This window comes from Baudoinia panamericana (assembly GCF_000338955.1).
Source record: "Baudoinia panamericana UAMH 10762 unplaced genomic scaffold BAUCOscaffold_14, whole genome shotgun sequence".
Taxonomy (NCBI): Eukaryota; Fungi; Ascomycota; class Dothideomycetes; order Mycosphaerellales; family Teratosphaeriaceae; genus Baudoinia; species Baudoinia panamericana.
The window spans coordinates 982413-994863 of NW_006911270.1; the positions used below are offsets into that span (position 1 = coordinate 982413).

Below are 12451 nucleotides of genomic sequence, written 5' to 3' on the forward strand. Positions count from 1 at the left end.
GACACTCACTAACAATGCAAGCTAATGCAAGGCTGTTCAGGGACTGGCCATCGAGCTACGGTGCGATAGCCTTCACTGCACAAACTACGCTACTTTGCGGCTTCGGTTGCGTGGGCTCCACCACCCTCTGTCCTGGTTATGATTGCCGTCGCTCCGCTCCGTCTCCAAAGGTATGCGACTAGAGACTGCGGCGCAGACGCTGAGGGCAACACCATGAACTATCTACTTCCAAGCTTCACCCTGAGACTTAACCGCGCTCTGCAATAGCTGCGCCGCTTGGAACCTGGCAACATGTATGCTATTTGTACTCGTCTGTGTCAATAAAGGCTCGACAGCCTCGTGGATCTGCTCGTTCAGCCGCCCACCAACCACGCAAACCTTGCCATCAATCAGTTATGAGCCCCTTGCAATACCCGAATCGCAATGAGTATGCTATCGGTCATAGGTGTCTTTCTACCCGACAAAACACGACGGTGGAGACATTTACCGGTGAGCAAAGCGAGCGACCTTTGACCGGCAACGGCCTCTATCATGCCTTTCCACTGAGCCTCCCGCAACATCTGGCAACATTGGCACGACAAAATGGTCTTGGACTGCTGCTGCAAGCGGGCATACCGACCTGTATCGATACCTTTCCATCCTCGCACACCTCCACGATCGACGCTGCGCATTGGGAGGTCCCTTTGCCTGTAGCATGGCCGTCCGAGATGGTGGGCTTTCAGCAACCAACACCAGCTCCCTCTGCCGAGCTTCCGCAATTGACCTGGAGAGCGGGCTGTTGTCCAGTCGGTGCTCGCACGCCCCTCACGTCAACTTGGACACCTACACGCCTACTCCCAACCGCATCCTCTCAGATTCCGGAGGGTTGCAGTCCATCACCACACAGCACTTGCTCGCAGATTTCCGACCAGTCTTCGTCGTGCACGCAGTATGATAGCCTGGTCCCAGCTACAGCTCCGCCAGTCATAAAGGTTGAAGCACCGTTTGGCTACGGTGCAACCTTCCACCATGGTCTGCCCGTCGGAGGTGTACTCGACCCGTCACTGCTTGTCACTCCCGGAGAGCTCTCGTCCACCCGGTCATATCCCTCAACCGACTCTCCTTCTCTTTCGTCGGAATCGCCGTACATCTCTCCTTCCGCCAGTCCTCAATTGGAGACCGTAAAACCTATGCGTCATCTGCAGCGACCACAACTTTCTCGACGGCCTTTCTCGGCCAGTGATACAGACGGACAAGGACAGCGCCGAAGACGTACACTCACCAAGCAGGAGGATGCGAGCTGTTCTTGCAAGTTGTGCGGCAAGCTCTTTCAGCGCACCTATAATCTCAAGGCTCATATGGAAACCCATGATCCGCAACGACATCAGCCCAACACCTGTCCATGGCCTGACTGTGATAAAAAGTTCGTGAGGCGGACGGACCTGGTGCGGCATGAGCAGAGTGTAAGCCCATCATGACGAAACTGCCACTGGCAGCGCTAACTCGCCTCGCAGGTCCACTTCAAGTATGAACAGAGTGCTATGCTTCTGCGTTAGACCTCACTGACGGATTCCTGTCGTGCTGCAGGAAGCGCGAGCATGCCTGCCACCTGTGCGACAGCACGTTCGCGCGAAAGGATACCCTTCGCAGGCGCGTTAACCTTGAATATCGTTAGTGCGCGTGAGCTGACAGTCCATCACAGGCACATTGAAGATGGTTGCCCTAAGCGGCCTGAGGTCAGAAGACGCATCCCAAAGCCCCGAAGTTCATCAGATGTCTCGCTTCCTACAGAAGACTATTGGAAAACCAATTGCAAACCGGTACTGTTGGGTCACCCAGCAGGTTTTGCCTGATAACGAGCCTCCTTCGCACAGTGTGGAGGATGGATTTCAATGAACATGAGCGGTTATGTTTTTATAGCATGCTGAAAGCCACTCTAGCGCTGCGCGGCGCGTGAGAGACTTGATTGATCGAGTACATCCTTCTGTTCGATACACTTTCACCCTTTGGAGCCTTATCGCCTCGTACGCCAACTCAAGGTCAGAAGGCAATTCCACACTTCAGATTTGCCGGCATGGCCGATGACGATTCAGCCGAGGCTACTGGAGAGAGGCGTTAAACATAATGGTTCGTTTCCAGGCTGTCGGGACGCAGACTCGATACGAACCCAACCATACTGCAACGACTGCTGTAAAGCAACGCTTAAGCATCTAGCACTTCGCTCACACAACTACTGCAAGGCGTGTCAAGGAACATGGATGGCTGGCGCCTCGCAGGAGAGTCTGGATGGAGTAGTCGTGCAGTCCTGCATATCATAAGCGCCGACATGGAGATCGCATGCAGGGTTAATCTCGGCTTGGGGCGGGCGGAAGCCTGCCTAGTCTCGACGGGCTTCAACCTAGTGAGACGCCACCGGCCTTTGCAATCTGTGGCTATCTCCACGCATTTCCCGGAGAATGCATTCGGTTCTGGATGAAGCCTTCCAGTGAGCGAGTTCCCGGACGCGGCACGGAGAACCGAATTACCGTGACGGAACGCATCCGTACAATATGTTCAGTTGCAATATAGCGCCACACACGCTTCCCATGCTGTCGCTATTGATACTATCCAGTGTTGTTAGACCTCGAACCGCTGTTCAAGCAGAGCAGAAGTTATGTCACCAGGAGGCTGAGTTAGCAGATATAGCTTGACGCACTCGTGGTCCTTCGAGCAGAACACTGTACGGATCAAGCCATCCCACAGTCTGGATGTGCAATCCTGGCAAGGCGCCATATCGTTGCAAATGCGACAAAGGTGCAGCTCCTTGTAATATGATCTTCTTTGGCATACATTGCCCATCCCTGACCACATCGCTCTACACCCGGTACACTTGACGCTGTCGATTGCCCGGTCAGTGTTTTGCTCGGCAGGCACAAGCGTCATTATCGCTATTGTTTTCGAGGCCAGCAGTCTCGCTTTGGAGATCAACAAGCGGCCGCATAGCATTGAGCAACAGCACGACTGGCTCGAGGACCCGCATCAAGTCTCCATCAAGTTTGCCATGCTCAATGCGGAAGTCGGGGGATCACTCATCGTTGTGTATTCCAAAACACGTTTGAGACATTTTGGACTTTGAAGCTGGCGGAAAGCGTTGTCTTCGGTCAGTTTACGATGGGTTCGATCTTCGTATCTTCTGAACCCTTCATCCCACAATTGCGGAAAGCAGACCAGGTCCGGCCATAGACTACTCTCAGCCTACATATTCACCAAGTTTGAGAGGGTTCGTCAGAAGGCTGCGAGAAGACGGAGGATAACAGTCTATATGTACAGCATTATGTGAGCTGAGTCCCCTACCGTAATCATTGAGCGAAACGCAAGAACACCGTGAAGACGTATCTTCAGCGGAAGCGCGCAATTTCACATCAGATCAGCATAGACACGCTTCGGATTCGGCTGGACATGAGACTGGTCGGCCAGGAGTGCGTCAACGTGCTGGTGCAGGTAGACAGACAGTTCGAATTGGTCGATAACGCTTGAGAGAGACCGGCATTCCGCCTTCCGTGGTTGAATACAGTTGACGAGATGCTGCGCCATTGATGGCGTCGACGATAGAGAACATGTAAGAGATGCTGTGACTTAGACCGTTGTCAGGAGTTTAAAGGTTGCGCATGGCGGACGCGATCCGCGCCAACCAGGAAGCTTAGCTCGAGGTGCGGACCGCCCCCGCAGGCGCCAGCGTTTGCGTCACATTCGAGACTCAAGCTCTCGCAACCTATATCATTGACATTCTTTCCATCGCGGACATTTTCAGTATTAACCCGGCTCAACCTTGTAACGGACATTCATCATGGCGAGCGGTCCAACAGGCAACATCATGAGCGCAGCATCCCTCTGCAGGTTCATGGTACCGAGTCTAGCAGGAGGTGCCTCGCCACAGATCAAGAACAGCTACGACGCCGTTGCGCTAGCAGCTCATGCAGCCTTTCAAGCTGTCGGGTTTCGCTTGGTGGGTCTAGGTGAGGACCACAAGATTGAGGCACAGTCAGATCCAGACCGACCTTCACCCTTACCAGCGGAATGGAATGCTGTCAAAGGTTCATATGCCTTCCGCTACAAGCACAGCCAGAGCAGCATGGAGTATTTGCTCAAAGTGAACAGTATGGGCAACAAGGCTGTTCTCATGGGCATGGGAATGGGCGACGACCGAACTTGTAGTTTCGACATCAAGGTCCAGGATTACGTGTCTGACGGCAACTTGCCAGCGTCACCCGTCTCAGAAGGTGAGCCAGAAAGTGAAGCTGCAAGGAAGCTCCTCGACGTTTTCATTTCGAATGGCAGACTGAGCGACCTTGGGAGCTTGATGCGGCTTCAAATCATTCAGAAGCTGGTACCAAGTCTGCACAAGGAAGGCTACGAAGAATCACAGGAATCGCAATCATCGACATCAAGACAGCCACGAGAACCAGCACCCGGCCGAGAGGGGGACAGACCACATTACGACCCGTTACGCGAGGATAGGGATCCACCAGCACGACCGTACCCACTGCATGATCCACTCGCACAACCTCGAAGACCGTTTCCCGAGCCGATCCCAGGCTTCGAGGACGAATTCGAAACGCAAAGAGGGCCGCGAGGCGGCATGCCAGGTGCCTTCCCACGCATTGGCGAGCGCGATCTGTATCCCCAAGGTCTCGACCCCAACGATCCTTTCCGTGGTGGTGTCGGGCCTGGTTACGGTCCGATGGGTGGTGGTGGCATGCATCCCACGTTCGATGACCCGCTGTTCACCGGACAAGGGCAGAGAGGTGGTGGATATAATCCGCAGGCGCCGCCGGGCAGTAGGTTCGATCCGATTGGGCCAGGCATGGGCGGTCATCCGCGCGGAGCTGGCATGGGTGGACGTCCGCCGAATCCGTTTAGTGGGTTTGGTGATGGTGACTTCATCTGAGAACATCCATCAGGGTTCGTGGAGCACGGCGTCTGGAGTAACTGGGCGTCGGGAGCGTGCCCGGTATGCGCGCTCTCACTCCGAAGCGTTGCATTGTCCGCTGCTTGCAATATGAGTAAACGAATTCGCGCACTCTGATGTGTACTCGAAGTGCGTTGCGCCTGGACTGCAAATAGATACTTCGAGGAGATAGCAAGATTCGACTCGTCGTCATCTGTCTATAATCTGATGTCAACGGCGATAGAGCACAGCCAAAATAACGATTGCCACCGGCAACGCAGCCCCGGTTCATGCCTCGATGTACGTGATCGATTCACAGCGGTTGAATTTCTCGGAGAACGGTGCTGTCTCGAAGGTCGTCACAGCACCTTAGGCCTTGGTCGATGTTTGTGGGGAAGGCTGTCAAGCGCAACCACGATCCTCTCTCCTTCACCGAGGCTCATCGACCTCACTCAATAAGTCGACATCCAATCAGGTACAGACATGTTCCCTTCACACCAGCCCACGAGACCGAAAGTATGTTCCTTGCTAGCCTAAAGACAGACCAGATGTAAGCGCAATGTATCTAACGAACAATCCCAGCTACCTACGCCACCCACCCAAAACCCACGCTTCCAACAACAATCCCGAAGCTCGTCATCAGATCTCGGGACCAAACCAGAATCAATCGGACCTCGCAACCAACTTGAAGCCATGCCGCCATCTAAAGTTCCGGCACCAATCGCACAAGTGCCGTCCGGTAGTGCAGTGTACAATCCAGCCATAGTGCATCCTGTCTTCTTCTCCAGCAGCTGGCGCAAGTCGCCCTTCCCGCTCCCTACTACCGCAGCTTTTAGCCCAGCGGCCGTAGGTTACGTCTTTGGCGACCGGAGACCGCGAGGTCAGAGCATGACGAAGCTTTGAGCGGAGTAAGAATGATGGTCTGGAGAATGTACCTCTACCCAGCCAAGGGATGAAAACCATTGCTGCGTCAAATTCGGAGAAGTGAAACGTATGAAGTGCAGTCTTAAGAGTCTCCCGTTAGCCTCGGTCTGTCCCGGCGAATGGCCAAAGAAGGAAGGCACGGTTGCGGAAGGTGCGAAGCTTTACTTCCGTCCAAGGACGCAGCCTCAACGATGTCGACTACAGATCTATCTCGAAGCACGCTTTCTCCGCTACTACATCTGCGTCCCATCCGCCCCATCAATATCACTCATCGGCTGCTGCGGCATCGCAAACATCGGCACCTTCCTCGGCGTGGCCGAATGGAGATGCGCCGGCAGATCACACGGTGATCTCGTGTTCCGTGAGACGGTATGCTCATCGGTACTGGACTCTCGACCGTGAGCGACAGCGGTAGCTCCGAAGTCGGCTAGGGCGAGGAGAGCCTCGTTGGTCGATCCTTTCCGTTGTGGCTGTGAGCTGTCCATGGATGGGTTGGGAGCTACTTGCGTGTGGTCGTGCTGGTCTTCGAAGCCGGCGTTCATGACGGGCTCGATGTGCGTGCCTGCGTTCGTTGCTTCGACTTTCTCGCGCACGGAGGCAAGAGCTTCGGGGTGTTGGGCGTAGGGAGCGGAAGTTTCGGGTTGGGGTTGCGAAGTTGGTTGTGGCGGAGAAGCTGAGTGCGCAGACTGGAAGGCGAACGACAGGTGCGCGAACGGTGGCTCGCCGTGTTGTTGATCGACGGCGTTTCGTTCCTGAACAGCGTCTGCAGCATTATGGTGACTTCCATCTTTCAACGAATTTGATCCCGATGCCGGAATGCTCTTCTTCCTCTTCGCATCCGCAATAAGTCGGCTGAAGTCATCTCTGTGATTGCTCGCCCAACCCACGCCATCGAAGTCCTTGCGCATCACTCCATTTGCAAGGCCTCCATTCGCAGTGGACGCTTTGCCACCCTGTGTCCTCTCCCACGTGTCCAGGTCATGCAGTAGTTCGCGCTTCGTTCGTGGGTGGTCCGAATCGCAATTCGCGTTCCACAAGTTCACCCATTCCGTATGCCGCCGGACCATGAGCTGCTTGGAGCCCCAGGCGGGTATGCCTAGCTCCTCCAGCTTCCTGCGCATGGGCTGCTCTTTCAGCAGAGAATAATTCAGCTCTGCTAAGCGTTCCTGCGGCCTGGCCGTGCCTTTCTGTCTCGAAGACGGTCCTGGACTGCCAACACCATTCGCAGGCGGTCTTCGCGCCGCGGACCGTCGCTGCTCCTCCTGCTTGCGCTCCTCCTCACATCGATCTAGATGTGGTTCCACCTGCTCGATCTTCATGCGCTTGCCGCAGCCTAACGGACACTCCACCAATCCATCCTCGGGCGGTTGCTGAGGCTCATACGACGCATCCTCGTCCGTGTCTTCAATCTCCATCACCTCGGGCTCAGACGTCTGCGACGCCGCCAGCCGTCTACTTTTACTTCTGGTCGTCCGACCCACTCTTTGCGCCTGCGCAACGTCGTCCGAGTCCAACACAGCTCGTTTCCGCTTCCCAGGTCTTCGCGTCTGTTCTTGCTCCCTTCGCGCGACACTAATCGCAGCAGGTCTCGCCGTTTGAAATGCGCCAACCACTTCCTGCAGCGCCCAGTTATTGCGCAACTTGCTCGCTTGGTCCGCCGTCCGGCAAGCTGGACATCTGCCGTCGGTGGAAAGACTGGTGCGAATACATCGCGAGCAGAAAGTGTGAGAGCATGACGTGATCATGGGGGTATCGTAGAATTCCTTGCAGATCTGGCAGTGTAGTGCATTCTCCAGATCGGCGATGTCTTTCAGAGGTGTGTTTAGCCAGTCCGTCGAGTCGGGTATGTCGAAGTCGCTATACATTGTCGTGAACTCATGGGGAGGATATTGTCCAGCGAAGGCAGATGTGTGGTAGTGGGTTTGGAATAGCGAAGTGAAGGTGGGACACGCGCATCACGACGCGGCTTTCGCCTCGGATGCGTGCACTTTCGGCCCGTCTCGAGGTAGGAAGGCACGACCTAGCCATACCGACAGGGGTCTGTTTACCCTCTCACTTCAACTACTGCAGAGCGTCCCGAATACGGCATCTAAAGGCGACCGTCGTGAAGGTCACTCGCGACTGATACAGGGACGGGTCCGCTTTACTATTAGCTTTACAGCTGCTACTGCGTTGTCTACGCTACTTGACCCTCCCCTTCCTTGCTCGCTTGCTCCACTTCATGCGCAACCTCGTCCGGCTTCCTCACCCCATCCAGCTCAGCCAGACGCCTTGCGGTCACCTCTACTTCCACCGCGTCATTCTCCTCACGCCGCTTCCTCTCAACTTCATCGACCTTTTGCTTCTCAGCACTCTCCAGCGCTTCTAGCTCGTCGTCCACCTCGCCTTCATCCACGGTACCTGCAGACGCATCGGCGATAGCTTGCTGGATCTCGTCTGCGTTCATCATTTCCTCCCTCAAGCCTTCCATTACGTCCTGTACCTTCTCCACACCACCTGTCTTGCGATTGAGACTGCGCAATGTCTGGCTGGAAGCCTCCATGACGCGCACGATCTCAACTTGATCCGCGGCTTGTTCGACCTTGACATAGACGTCCTCTAGTTGTGCGAGAGTGGCGGTACGTTGCCGCAGCTGCGTTTCTGCGGACTTCTTCTGGCGCAACGCAGTCTTGGCAGATACGAGCTGCTTCTTCGCAACTGCCTCTCGAGCCTTGGCATCCAGCTCAGATACGCGCTGAGTGAGTGTTTGAGTTTGAGACTCTAGTGAGGCGACCAAGGTGCGGAGCGAGGCAATACTTATATCTTCTTGCTCGATGGTTGGAGCTGCTGTCTCTGATGGGGCCCGGAATTTGATCGTGCCGGATTTCGCGTCGTATGCAACCGCCGCATGATCGCGAGCGAGATGGACGATCAGGACCGACATGTCGGTCGTGCTCATGGCATCCGTACCTACCGCCGCAGCGAACGATGGCATGAAGAGCTCTCTTGAGAAGATGCGCGAGGCATTAGAGGTCGTATTCTTGGAAACATCGTCGAGTATCTGCCTCGCGGCAGCCTGCCATTGAATCAGCTAGGGTACAAGTCGTAGAGCAGTACGATTACACTCACCTCCACATTCGCCATGATCACCGAATTCCCAGTGACAAGCTTGTCCTCCACCCCCTCTCTGCCAACAAGACCAACTTGCCTCAGACCCCAGCTGAGAACTTGCCATGGCGTCGGCAGCCAGCTTGTTGCATACACACTCTGCTTGCTTGCAAGGAAGTCTTGCAGCAATACGAGCTGCTTTTTCCGAACTGCATCTTCTACCACCGATCCCAATGCCAGCGGTCGTCCAAAGTCCTGAGTCTGCAGCGCCTTGGCGAGGGCTTCTCCAGTGTGAAGCACATATCGGTCATGCTGCGTGCCTGTCTCTGCGGGTAGTAGACCCTCCTTTGCAGCGGCAGTCAAGGCACGCAGCCATGCCGATGCGTTCGCTTGGTAGCCATCCGGGTTGGTCTGCCTTTGGAAGCGGAAGTCTGAGTAGAGCGATGCGAGGCGGGCACGACTTCGAATGGTCAGTATCGGTGGCGGAGGTAAACGGATGGGTAGGAGATGCGGTGGGCTTCACCTACGGAATGCCTCCTCGTGCGTCCGCAGAAACTCTAGCAAATCAATCATGCTGGTGACTCTGTGTACTGAAGTTTCCAACACATGAGGTCGCTTTCAATAAGCTTCCGTTGCTGCTCGATGGATTGATCGTGTGCGCGTCTGTGGGGCTCAAGAGAGCAGGCAGGCACGCACGTGTGTCGGCCCGACTGTGTAGACCCCACTTTCCCGAAAACGGCGCATACGGTAAGCGACCTCAAGGTTCCGGTACCTGAACCATTATTGCCACCATCGCGGCGCATACGAAGCAGCTACATCGCATGCCACCGGCGAACTGACTTGGGAGGAAGAAATAATTTGTGTAAGTACACTCTCTGGTGCCGAGCGTATGTAAGGCAAAGTTTCTGCGCCTCACCATTGCCGACAAATCGCTGGAGCCAAGCCGCATTGGGCGATTAGGAATCGGACGTCATTCCCGCGATTGTTCAGCAGTGTGGCGGCGAAGGGCAGCACCCTTACTTGACCTTACATATTCACTCTTCGGCTGCATTTCTATCTCAGCCAATCTATGTCCGCAGCAACGGCTTTCAGAAGAACACTACTCACATCTACGCGCATCAGCACACGGACTCCAATCAACCGAACAACAAGCCCGATCTACCAGTCCATCTTTCATCAACACCGAACCTTCTCCGCAGCAATGGCGAAGCAGGGCGTGCACAACCTCAAGACCAAGGCCGACTTTGACCAGGCCATGCAAGACAAGGACACGCTGCTCGTGCTCGACTGCTTCGCGACATGGTGCGGTCCATGCAAGGTCATTGCGCCGACTGTGGTGAAGTAAGTCCACAAAACCCACACACACTCTCATCCACGCGATTACTGGACTTTTGCTGATAAAACCTTCTTTTCGTCACAGGTACTCCGACACTTACACTGACGCGCGCTTCTACAAGCTCGATGTTGACGAAGTCCCCGAGGTGGCGCAGGAGCTCGCCGTGCGCGCCATGCCCACTTTCCTCCTCTTCAAGAACGGCGAGAAGGTCGGTGAAGTCGTTGGTGCGAACCCGAGTGCGCTTGAGACCGCGATCAAGAGCAACCTTTAGACGAGAGCTTTGAGTTAGAAGTTTCAGGAGTGGGACGTTGAAAGTGCGCCAACTGCCACGGCGAGGAGGGAGAGCACGAAGCAGCAGCAGCGTGCGGTTAGCTGAGAGATTGCATGATTCTGTAGCGTTGATACTCGTGCAATAAGAAGGAAAGCCATTGGCATTCGATCTCTCGCATCTACTTCCTTCGCCCACGCCGTGCGAGCCGTGAATTCAACCCCACGCTTACGATGGTTTAACACTCTATATCAGGACACGAGCTTTAACGTCGAGTGGTTAAACAATTACTTCGCACAATCTGCGGTCTGTCAGACCTCGGTGTCCGCACCGCACTTGCCGCAGCCAGAATCATACACTGAGAGCGCACGCGCGCCTTCCTCACCCAACGTCAATGTCCAAGCACACCGCATCCACACAGTAAATACCGATTACACCACCCTATCCGCCGTACCACTTCAAAGAATCCTCCGCTCGTGTGGCATAACGTTGGTATCTTCTGAAAACCTCACTGAACGTAATACGCACGCGCAAAGATCATCCTCAAACGAGGCCGAAGTTTGCCGCCATGACCGGTATTAGTGCCCTATTCCGTTTCGTCAGCAAATCATGCAGATCGCGGTTGTGAGGAGAATACTCACCCAATAGCAAGCAACCCAGCAATCCCCGTAAGCGCCCTCCTCGCAATCCTCTCCTTCCGCAGCTCAATCTCAATCATCCGCGCCCTCTTAGGCGGCAAAGGCCGCTCGCTCTCATCGTCCGCATCCGTCATTTCCGCCGCCTTCCGTTTGCCCTTCCCGGTAGACACGCCATTGAGTTTCTGTGCATCCTCGACTATCCGTCGCGCTTGCTCGACCATCTCCAGAGGGTCATCGGGAAGTGGCATATCGGGATGCCCGATCGGTAGCTCGACGTTCACCTTCGTGTGTTCTACTTCGTCGTCTTCTGGGTCGACCGTTGTTTCTACCTGTACCTTGACAGTCTCGCGCACAGATTCTTTCGACTCTGCTGCGTCAGCGCCGTTGACTGGCGCAATTTCGTCTTCGTCGACCTTTGAGAGCGTGCCCCGGCCCCCTTTGCCGCCCCTGGGCTTGCGCGGAGTCGCTTTCGGCCGGCTGGGTGTCTTCGCGAGCGCATCTGCGTCCTCTGAGAGCACGCTCGCGCTTCGTCGGCCGCGCGTTGATTTCCTTCCTTCTGCCGCGCTCGACTTCTTCTCTGGCGACTTAGTGTCGCCGTTCGTCATGTCGCTGACGCGGTAAGCTGGTGGCGACTGGATGTCTTTCCCAGGGCTTGTGCCGTGCGTGATCGGCTCGGGGTCGAGCAGTGCTTCTACCCACAGGCGGATGCCGTATTCGTCGGCTAGGTCGAGAGCTGACGTCATGCGTCAGTTGATTCACAATCGTGATGAAGTGAAGGTTGTCAATGTAGGGTGTTACACAAGACTTTAGGCATACCTTGGTCTGGGTGGATCCAAACATTGCCGGCAACTTCTTCACTTGCCGCCTTGCCAAGAGACTTGATGTACTCTTTCTCCTCCATTTCTTCATCGTGTTGCGCGAATGGAAACGCGGCTTTGAACATGCCAGTAGCGCTGACGAAGCCGTCGCTCGAGCGGCGCATGAGGAAGTACGCCTCCGGCCACTTCGTGCCCCGACTCTTGGTGAAGATGCCACTGCCAGTCAGGTCGCGGGGCAGTGGTACGCGTAGATGCGCGTAGTCGAGGGTGCCCAGGTGATCCGCCTTGGTCGCATTGGTGAGCCCGACTTGGCCTGGCTTCACTCGGAGCTCCGTCTGGCCCAGACAGCGCCGCTCGACGAGGATCTCGTACGGCGGCGCGCTGTCTTCCGAAACAAGGGCATTCCTCCGCTTGGGCAGTTCGCGTGTAGTAGCCATTGCGTTAAGTGAAGTGTATGCGACACGATGGTGAATG

At 55.5% G+C, this 12451-nt stretch overlaps 10 protein-coding genes across 10 annotated transcripts; 4 read left to right on the forward strand and 6 right to left on the reverse strand.

Moving 5' to 3' along the window:
* Positions 1-27: 27 nt before the first annotated feature.
* BAUCODRAFT_311954 (uncharacterized protein) lies at positions 28-1857 on the forward strand. The gene is made up of 3 exons (XM_007683112.1): positions 28-1442; positions 1494-1504; positions 1567-1857. Exons 1-3 carry the CDS (start codon positions 396-398, stop codon positions 1652-1654), a joined length of 1146 nt encoding a protein of 381 aa, XP_007681302.1. The 5' UTR covers positions 28-395; the 3' UTR covers positions 1655-1857.
* Positions 1858-2446: 589 nt separating this feature from the next.
* On the reverse strand, positions 2447-3172 carry BAUCODRAFT_311974 (uncharacterized protein). Its single transcript, XM_007683113.1, has one exon. The coding sequence runs from the start codon at positions 2962-2964 to the stop codon at positions 2596-2598; it is 369 nt and encodes a 122-aa protein (XP_007681303.1). The 5' UTR covers positions 2965-3172; the 3' UTR covers positions 2447-2595.
* Positions 3173-3315: 143 nt separating this feature from the next.
* BAUCODRAFT_39107 (uncharacterized protein) lies at positions 3316-3566 on the reverse strand (the record flags this gene model as incomplete). Its single annotated transcript, XM_007682762.1, has 1 exon — positions 3316-3566. A coding segment is annotated over exon 1 (172 nt), but the record flags the coding sequence as incomplete, so codon positions are not given.
* A 171-nt stretch (positions 3567-3737) lies between these two features.
* BAUCODRAFT_312055 (uncharacterized protein) lies at positions 3738-5205 on the forward strand. Its single transcript, XM_007683114.1, has one exon. It carries the CDS (start codon positions 3806-3808, stop codon positions 4904-4906), a length of 1101 nt encoding a protein of 366 aa, XP_007681304.1. The 5' UTR covers positions 3738-3805; the 3' UTR covers positions 4907-5205.
* A 1-nt stretch (position 5206) lies between these two features.
* Positions 5207-5936, forward strand: BAUCODRAFT_312059 (uncharacterized protein). The gene is made up of 2 exons (XM_007683115.1): positions 5207-5422; positions 5489-5936. The coding sequence occupies exons 1-2, from the start codon at positions 5390-5392 to the stop codon at positions 5807-5809; spliced, it is 354 nt and encodes a 117-aa protein (XP_007681305.1). The 5' UTR covers positions 5207-5389; the 3' UTR covers positions 5810-5936.
* A 151-nt stretch (positions 5937-6087) lies between these two features.
* BAUCODRAFT_43147 (uncharacterized protein) lies at positions 6088-6456 on the reverse strand (the record flags this gene model as incomplete). The annotated part of the gene is made up of 1 exon (XM_007682781.1): positions 6088-6456. A coding segment is annotated over one exon (369 nt), but the record flags the coding sequence as incomplete, so codon positions are not given.
* A 195-nt stretch (positions 6457-6651) lies between these two features.
* BAUCODRAFT_52670 (uncharacterized protein) lies at positions 6652-7695 on the reverse strand (the record flags this gene model as incomplete). Its single annotated transcript, XM_007682791.1, has 1 exon — positions 6652-7695. A coding segment is annotated over one exon (1044 nt), but the record flags the coding sequence as incomplete, so codon positions are not given.
* Positions 7696-7969: 274 nt separating this feature from the next.
* Positions 7970-9490, reverse strand: BAUCODRAFT_98506 (uncharacterized protein; the record flags this gene model as incomplete). The annotated part of the gene is made up of 3 exons (XM_007683116.1): positions 7970-8885; positions 8939-9377; positions 9441-9490. The coding sequence occupies 3 exons, from the start codon at positions 9488-9490 to the stop codon at positions 8007-8009; spliced, it is 1368 nt and encodes a 455-aa protein (XP_007681306.1). The 3' UTR covers positions 7970-8006.
* A 231-nt stretch (positions 9491-9721) lies between these two features.
* On the forward strand, positions 9722-10593 carry BAUCODRAFT_39110 (uncharacterized protein). Its single transcript, XM_007682763.1, has 2 exons — positions 9722-10258; positions 10338-10593. The coding sequence occupies exons 1-2, from the start codon at positions 10119-10121 to the stop codon at positions 10522-10524; spliced, it is 327 nt and encodes a 108-aa protein (XP_007680953.1). The 5' UTR covers positions 9722-10118; the 3' UTR covers positions 10525-10593.
* Positions 10594-11158: 565 nt separating this feature from the next.
* On the reverse strand, positions 11159-12414 carry BAUCODRAFT_79464 (uncharacterized protein; the record flags this gene model as incomplete). Its single annotated transcript, XM_007682864.1, has 2 exons — positions 11159-11892; positions 11976-12414. 2 exons carry the CDS (start codon positions 12412-12414, stop codon positions 11159-11161), a joined length of 1173 nt encoding a protein of 390 aa, XP_007681054.1.
* Between the last annotated feature and the right edge of the window lie 37 nt (positions 12415-12451).